The sequence below is a fragment of the Cynara cardunculus genome, assembly GCF_001531365.2.
Source record: "Cynara cardunculus var. scolymus isolate 2C chromosome LG 12, CcrdV1, whole genome shotgun sequence".
NCBI classification, from domain to species: domain Eukaryota; kingdom Viridiplantae; phylum Streptophyta; class Magnoliopsida; order Asterales; family Asteraceae; genus Cynara; species Cynara cardunculus.
In genome coordinates, this window is record NC_037539.1 from 38,776,523 (window position 1) to 38,786,325 (window position 9,803).

At 29.5% G+C, this 9,803-nt stretch overlaps 1 protein-coding gene across 1 annotated transcript; it reads left to right on the forward strand.

The window, feature by feature from the left end:
* The first annotated feature begins 5,353 nt into the window (after positions 1-5,353).
* On the forward strand, positions 5,354-5,707 carry LOC112523922 (auxin-responsive protein SAUR66-like). Its single transcript, XM_025133593.1, has one exon. The coding sequence runs from the start codon at positions 5,354-5,356 to the stop codon at positions 5,705-5,707; it is 354 nt and encodes a 117-aa protein (XP_024989361.1).
* Positions 5,708-9,803: the final 4,096 nt, after the last annotated feature.

Below are 9,803 nucleotides of genomic sequence, written 5' to 3' on the forward strand. Positions count from 1 at the left end.
ATAGGGTTGGATTTACGTGAGACCAAGAGTTTTTCGTGAGACCCGTAAAACCAATGTATGTTCGTTGATCAACTTTATAAGCTAATGATCTAATGGTCTAAAGTTGCACGTTGGTAATTTTGTGATTATTGAGAAGTCTCGTAACAATTTTGTGATTATGAATGTTCAGATTGTAGATCTAATCCAAGGGTTGAGAATTGGTCTTATGGGTCTCACGAAAAACTCTTGGTCTCATATGATCCCAAATATATATATATATATATATATATATACACACACACACACACACATAGGGGTAACTTCTTTTGTTAACCCAATAATTCGTGTTAACTTTGTGAACCAATCTTGACCCTTGATTTTTAAAATCTATGGATGAGATCAATTGTGGCATATTTTTGTAATTAATTAAAAATGAAGGATATTAAAATACAGGTGAACATGTACTTCTGGGAGAGATGTCCAAATCGGTTACAAATCGATAATTAATTAATTATATCGGTTACAAATTGGTAATTGCTCATTCATTGCATAGTTCGAAGAATCATGCGTGTTGCATTATGAATACTTATCAATACATATGAACATATATGTAACTTATTAACTAATCTTAAGTTCATGGCTTTCACATATGAACATATGGAAACACTTACCTGCACCTATTAAAACTTATGAACACTAAATAATTGACTTTCACATGTAAACACAATAATATATGATCAAAGTGTTTCATTTGTGAATACATATTGACCAAATGTAGATACTGTTTTATGAACACATTGGAACATATATGAACAATATATACACCATATGAACATCGGTGACTACATATATGTTGAAAAAGAATATCCAAGTTTCTTATCATATTAAAATAATAAGTCATCTATAATTTGGAAAAAAATTAACATATTATTTTAGCTATAATTTGTAAATTTTCAGCAATGAGATGCACTCATTGTAAAAAAACCATAACAAGGGTAAATTAATAAATTATACCACAAGCCCGTTAGGAAAATGAACTTTCTTAATTAATTAACTTCACTAATAATAGCAGATTCAACAATATACAAATGTCCATCTATGTTAAAAGTAGCATATTCATCGACCAACGGTTTGACAGAACAATTGCATAATTTACTTATAAACATTTAGAAAGAGCAAAAGAGTTATGAAATCAAAACACAACCAATAAATTTGATTGGCTAATATGAATTTGCATAGTTAACAAAATTTAAGTGGTTAATATATGATTGGGGCTCTACATGTATAAATACACACACACATACTTGAAAGCGTACCAAAATGAATGCAGTGTGATACATCTCGATTATGATGTCGAGAACTCGAGCCTTCAATCTTGATTCATGTTTCCTTCTATTATTTGTCCCTTGGATTTTATTTTATGGTTTTCTTTGGTTTTGAAAGAGCGAAAGAGTATTCGGTTGGCTATCAGTGTTATGTGTACTTTGTCGTAGTATTAGGGTCTCAATGCTCATATTTGTGTTTAGACTTGTTCGTTCATTGATTATCAATTGCTTATATGAAATTCAAACAGTGAGCTTAAAAAAATTGTACATGACAATAACAAGCGGTAAAATCGAATTTTAAGAGATTTAAAGTATACACCATCTATATTTTATAATATACGATATATTTACATATGAATATATATGTGATGGAAATCTTGAAAACATGATTAATAAAATTTAAAAAAATATGTATCGATATTGGTATCAAATTAAAAAAAATATTCATTTTTATATAATCTATTTATTTAAAATATTATTTATATTTAAGGTACTTTAGATTTTAAAAAAAATAGCAAATCTATTTGGAGTTTATTGGTTAGTTTTATAGAGTTTTTTTTCTAAAAAAAGGTTTCAATAGCTTGTAACTTTGAATTATAAAATATTTGCTGAAATAAACAATACAGATATTTAATAAAACATCTTCAATAAATTCTTCAAAATTTCTTCGAAATGGAGAATTAAAATTCAAAATCTCAAATAAATATATTTAACTCGAACAACTTTTCCAATCTGTCAATTAAAAAATAAAAAAATATTAATTTTTATACTTTGATATATATATATATAGAGAGAGAGAGAGAGAGAGAGAGAGAGAGATTTAGGAGAAAATAATATCTAGCAATCAAGATTAATTGATTCAATGGATATTATTAAATAGATATTTACAACAATATTTTTTAAAATAAAAAAACCTCATCCCTCATCTATTTTTTATTCGAGAAAAGACAAAATATAAACAAAAATCAAGTAAAATACAAATTACACCAAAAAAATAATCATATTTTTCTCACTAAATTGACATCGATGTTGATATATTTTTTCAACCATTTTTTTCGTGGTTTTCCGGCTTTTCGTTTATTTTGCGTTGAGAGATAAGGAGTTGAGTTCGGAGGAAAACACTAAATAAATGAAAAACCGGAAAATTATGAAAAAACGAATGAAAAAAATATATATCAATGTGGTGTACTTTATTTCGCTCGATTTTTGTTTATATTTATGAGAAGACGAGAAATAATATAGACCACATAATCCATCATTCAAAAAAATAAAAATAATTTTAGAAATTTAAATAATTACCATTTGAATTTGATAATTAAATCTTTAAACATCTCATTATATCTTGTAAATTAATATAATTTTTAAATTTAATCAATTCATGATATTTTTTATCAAGTTTTATATAAATACACTTTTGCTAAAAAAAATCAAAATTTTCGTCAAATATTACATGTGATATCCACAATAAATTCATACGTGATAATTATAGATATTTTTGTTAATCATATGTGATTATGTATATTTATAGATCTTTTTGTGATGTAAATATATCACATGTGATAATATGTCACTTGCATTCAGATGCATATTATCATATGTGATGTTTAAAAAATTATATAATGGATCATATGTTAAATGAAGCTAATTACATATGATTCAAAATCGTGGATCTAAAAATAGAGAAAAAATGGTATAAAAAAAGATAATGAATTTATTGTGGATATCATATGTGATATTTGATGAAAATTATATTTTTTTTTATCAAAAATGTTTCCGTAAATTTTTTATATAAAACTTGATAAATAAATTACGAATTAATTATAATAAAAAAAATAAATCTAAAAAATACAATGAGATATTTAATGATTTATCCAATTCAACATGATAATTATCTTAAAATCTTATTTTTCATTTTTTATTTATGGTATTTTTTAATTAATGAATTATGTGATCCATATTCCTTCTCGCCTTCTCGCATGATCCTCCGCTCTCTTTCTATATATGTGTGCATGTTTGTGTATACGTACATAATATATATTTTTTTGAAAGAAAATATATTTATATATTAAAATTAAACTTAAAGTATAACAATTAATTAATTTAATAAACTCAAAGTATACAATATATATATATATATATTAATTTTTTAGACTTAATTATGGATTTGGTCCATATGATCTATGTGATCATGAAATTGGTCCCCCGAGTAAAGACAAAAGAAAGAAAAAGACGAAAATCCCCTCAAGATCAACAAAGGAACTAGATGGTTGTTAGAGAAATAGACCAACTCGTTACAAAAATTTTAAGCAATATATATGCATCAACAAATAGTACTCAATAAATAAATAAAAAACAGTTGTTATCAAATACTTTATAACATAGCATACATAAAATCATATAGATCTTAAACAGATCTACATCCTAGATCCATTTACCAATCCAAAGATTTTGTTCATTGCATTTATTTGGATAGTTACAATTTCATGAAGAGAATATGGACATGTAGTCTTGAAAATTCAAATATATATATATATATATATATATATATATATATATTTGGATATTATCACAAATATATCCATTGGCATAATTTCATATATTTAGATATGAAAGATGTATGTGGTGGGCACTTAATCCTCCAAAAGTGCCTTAGCCTCCTCCACAAAATCAACAACTTTTATGATGCAAAGGAAGATCAATTAAAACCCATGCCTAACCAATCTTCTACATTTCAACCACTTATCGTATCACTAAAAGTAGCCTTTTTCCTTGCTTCACATAAAACCAATTGCTTATAAGCAATTTGTATGCATAGCATACATGCAAGAAAACGACAACGTCATAAATTTTGTGTTGATTAATCATGGTCGAGTTTACTTTTGTTTGTGTTGTTTCATTCTGTAAAGGTCGTGATGGTGAGTTTGAGCCTCTTACAGCTCCTAACACTGACCACACACGAGGGTTTTACTTGATTTGGTATGTGTAGTATGTACCGGATCAATGGCCCTTCACGTTTGACCCTTTTATCCGTTGCAGATACATGCGTACTTCAAAAAGATACCATGGATTTAAGGGGTTGTTTGTTTACCTCTTAATAGTTTCATTAAGAGACAACATCTGAATCATTAAGAGGTGAATCTTGTTTGACCAAAAAAAGAAGTTTGCTTCTTAATGGTTTTAAAACCATCTGAATGATTTTGTATCATAAGCCTCTCTTAACCATTAAGCGCACTGATTTCATTGTAAACAATTACCAAACAATTGTATTTCATTTTGCACTATATCATGAAAGCCTCTTAATCATTCTGCACCAAACCATTCAGCAATTGCCAAACAACCCCTAAGTGGGATAGTTGAATCTATGACATCCAATCTCACAACTGAACAAGAGCGGACCTATGAAGGTCCCAGCGGCATCCGGTGCAGCTACTCAACTGATTTTCGCAAGTAGAAATTCTTTTATATGCTAAAGTTTGAGGGGCGCTCCAGGACTTTAAAAAATACAAAAGATATCTATCGAGATGATGGAATTTGGCTAGAAGACATCGGACAACTTTGCAGGCCTTTGATTCACCTTAAATGTGCAATGGCTCGACAAAAACCATGGCTAGATCCGCCGATGACAAAAATCGTAATTGTGAAGCCTTATAAGCATTTGACAGTATGCCACTGATTAATAAGTTGATATGATGATTTTAGTTATGTTGTATATTTTACGTATAAGACGAAATTCTTGTAGTCAAATTTAAATGAGATATTCATATTTGCCAAACTCTTCCTTAACTAATCACATGAAGTTGCTAGCAAACATTCTGAACATGAAATAAAGCTACACTCAACTACAACCCCCTTTACACTATAAATATGAGCCATTCTCATGGTCACATTTCCATCGCTACATCGACGTTAGCATGTTCATAATCCACAACCGAAAACACTTTGTGATTGAACGTTTTCATTCAATCAGCCCTACAGATTAAATACGAATCGAGACTACTTCAAAGTTATACTTAGAGTTCATCATGCTGACGCCTAAAAAGCTCGTGAGAATGGCAAGAAAATGGCGTAGAGAGGCAGCCAAGGGTGGTCCAACGGTGGCTAATAAGGGCCACTTTGTGGTTTACACAGCGGATCACAATCGTTTCGTGATTCCATTACATTATCTTAACAACAATATATTCCGTGAGCTGTTGAAGATGTCCGAGGATGAATTTGGCTTGCCAACCAATGGGCCTATCACTTTGCCTTGTGACTCGAGCCTCATGAACTACTTGGTGTACGTCTTTGAACGATCCCTAACCAATGAATTGGAGGCTTTACTTGTTTCGATTGCTACAAATCGATGTTATTCGTTAGATCAAGGAGGAGAAAATGGTACCCATGTGTTGGTTTATGGTTTCTAATGGAGCCCATTTGGTGCTAACTAGATCGTACCGATACCATGTTTGGTACACAGGGTCGATGATCTTTTGTACGTTTTGATTAACAATAGAACGATGTGCTTTGTACTTATTCTATGATGGTCCATAAAGGACAAATCAACATCAATATCATTCGTTCTTGAATCCTACGGATCTATTTTATGACGTAGTTTTTAGAGAAAATGTTCAAAATCCAACGGCTCGTATTAAAACAAATTTTGTTTATGACGTTGCCCAAATTTTGGATGTTTTCTTTGGTTAGCTATTCGGTTTATTGTTTTAGTTCGAACTGATACTTCAAATTTCTAACCGTTCAACTCTTTTTAGCCAAGAACATACAAAAATTGGATTATGGTTCATGTGAAACTCATCTCAATCGAACTATTTGAAAATGACATTACACCACCTCGTGAAGATACCGTTCGTACGTAGGTAGATTTTGGTAGACAGTATTTTCCATTAACGATAAATAACTTGACAACATGGGTAAAAACGTAATTTCGATGATATATTCTTTTATAAAAATGACTAAAAATCATCTGTTTTTTTTTCTTATCTTCCAATCAAAATACGACACATCATTAAAAATGATTAATTAGAAAAAGAAATATGATTATAATTGATTAAAAAGTTGGTGTGGAAGTGAAATGTGATGGCCACAAATCATGCTTCATAATTTATTTGGTTTCCAAAATTGTTGACACGTCATACTTCAATTGGAAGCACAGCTATGTGTTGGATGTAGTTATTAGGTGGTAATGGTATTATAGATTTTCAGGATATCAAAAACAAAAGCCTTCACAATTGAAATGTATCATTTTAATATAATTATTTTAATATTTATTAAATTTGTATATGACGTTTCAAATGCAACTCATTATATTTGTAGAACCAATGCAACCCAATTGAGATATTTATGAAAATAATGAAAGTTTATTTATTATGATTTGAATATTTATGGAAATGATGATTTTTCATGTATTATGATTTGAATATTTATGAAAGATGACTAGGGTTCATTAATTATGATCAATACTTTATATTAGAATACAATTAAAACTTCTATGAAATCACATGTTCATCAAATTAAATGAACGGTTGGGATTGATTTATATTAGTTGCACAAATATAAATGATTGCATAATAGCTCACCCATCTCTTTTTATATATAGAGAGAGAGATATATATATTAGTGGATGAAAAGTTTAATCAAGTTTATAAAAAATAAAATTACGAATTATATATGATATTATGAAAACCTTTTGATTTAGTTTATTTTGGTTTTTGATGCAATAATATTTCTTATAAAAGATTTGGAAATGAAAAAAAATAATAAAATGTTATGATAATATACATGCTAAATAAACTCAAGTACTCTAATAACATCAGATTTATAGAACGTCAAAATAAATTTAAACGTCCTAATAAACATCTTTATAGGACTAAATTTATATGATTAAAAAATAAAGCTTCTTATCTAAAGGCATGTAATAAGTTTATAAGACGTTTTTTGTTGTCTTAATGAGTTTTTAGTCCATTTTTAATACAAAGTGTCTTATTATGTGATAACCGGTTTGTTTGATTAGAAATTTGGGGGTTATTTCTGAAAAATGGAGAAAAGTTGAAGGGTGAGATCTGAAAATTAGTTTAAATATCCTATGGTTTCCACCACCTCTTATTTAAAAGTATATATGTGTTTTCTTTTATTTCTTTTAAATTATGAAGAAGTGATAAGAATAGAAAGAAGAAAGTTGGTAGATTGTTTTGGTCTCAGGTTTGAATAAGTAGAAGAGAGAAAGAAGAAACTGATTTCATGTTCTCATCTGTTTTTGCTGCTGAATTTAAAGTCTTCATCTTTTTGTGAATTCAAGGTGAGTTTTTACTTTAAAAACATCATTTGATTAGCTGTTAATAAGGAACCGTATGGTTTCGTATTTGAGATGTTTTCGAAACTGTTATGTGCTAGGTGTTAGCATCAATTTGGGTTCTAATATGTAATTATCAATTGATTGTAATAAGGGTGACATAATCAAGATCTGAGTATATATTTTGTAATAAGAGTGACATAATCAGGAGCTGGGTATATTTTGTAATAAGGATGACATAATCAGGAGCTGAGTATATTGGGATAAAGGGTCGCATAATCAATTTTCTGTGAATGATGATCTTTTGCTCATGAGTTATTGTTATGCATCTTTATGATGCAATGGGATTGATTTTTATTGCATGTGTTTGATGCAATGATTTTAGGATGAATTCAAAGTGTTACTTTTATCGTATCCTTGTGGTGTGATGAAGAAGGGTTATTGCATCTGAGTGGTGCGAGGAGTTGTCGTTATCGCATCAATGGAATGCGACAAGTCAAGGATGCGACAAGTTGTGGTGTTGGTCTCAGCTAGATCTACAAGAGTTTAAAGGTAACAGTTTGTAGAAGATGGCGATGAACACAAACACATCAATTTTCACTTTTTAAAATCCTTTATGTATAAAGAAGATCAATATAGAATTTTATAGATCGTTTGAAGAAAAGATAAGATAAAGAACTTATCGAAACAATCAAAGAAACACACAAGATATAGAAAGCAAGAAAGAAAATACTTGCCAAAAGAAAAGGTTAAGAAGTCTTGTGCTTGAGAAGAAACCATTATCTTAGGTAGAGATTTGATCTTCAAGAAGTAAGAATTATTGGCATCAGTTTGCTTCTTCTAGTTTTGTTACTGAAAATGAAGAACTTCTTAACTATTTATACATGTTGCATTAAATGCAACTCAGACGATATAAAGCACGTGACAAGCTTCTAAAGGTGATTTTGTCATTTGTTTCAGATATACAGGCTTTTGCCGTATATGAACAGTAGTCTTTCACAAAGTTGGTATGCACACTTGAAGACAATAGAGTGACTACGTACATGTACTATACTTTGAGAGGTACGAGTTTGTCCTTTACGAGTAGAAGGACAAGACAAAAACTAATTTTGTTCAACAAGATTCATCTGATCGCTGATACTGGAATAATGCTAAGGTGTCTTCAGTGTTCGTTGAATTTTGAGTAGATTTCACACTTTTGTAGACAAGCTTGTTATCATTGAAAACCGCATCAAATCACGAACTTGCTTGTCTCTATCTTCAGCTTCATCTTCGATACCACTGAAGGTTCTGTGGTGTGAGTTGTCTTTCTGAAAAATAATTGTCTCTTTGAGAATTACAATACTTGTTCAGCGATCACTGAACAGACTTAATGATGATCGCCAAAGCTGAATAAAAAGATAGTACACTTTGTAAGATAAAAAGGATCATTATCAATGTTGAGTCTAAAAATGTTGTATTCAAGTCCTTGTACTTATTGTGTTTTAATATACTTTGTAGTATAGTCTTTAAGCTTTGTAGTTTAGTTTTTCCTTGTAAATTGTTGGTATAAATAGGTTGTTAGTTAATTTTAGTTAATGAGTGAATCATTCCCAACATCTTTGAGAGAATCTTGTATATGTGAGATCATTGAGAAAGAGCTCAAGAATACTGCACTTTGACTTCATATCAATAGACATGCTGACATAATCATTTCTGTAAATTTTTGTTCTTGATCTTAATCTAATCTTGTTATAGACTTGAATTTGGGATCTACAATTGGTATCAGATTAGAAAGATTGAATCTGGATTGATTTTGGATCTAATTTGAAGTTGAATTCTTGAAAATTATGTTTGAACTTTCTATTTTGAGTTCATAATCTGTTTTTGATTATTTTGATCAAATTGGTCGATTTTGATTTGTTTTTGATATAATTGATTGCGTCAAAACTGTTTCTTTGTGATTTTTAATCAAATTTGTGCAAGTTATTTCATGAAATTGTGGATTTTTAATCGATCTTGATGAATTTTTGAAGTTTCTGTTCAGAGTGATTCCTTATCGCCCATTGAAGATTTATCAAACGATGATCTTGAGCCTTATCGCCCATTGAAGTTTCTCTTTGAAGTGCTTATTGCTCAAGTATTGCACGGATTCTAATTTTCATCGTCTAAGTGATCTTATCGCCCAAGTAACAAATTTCATCACTCAAATGTTCAAGTGCTTTAACCGCTTA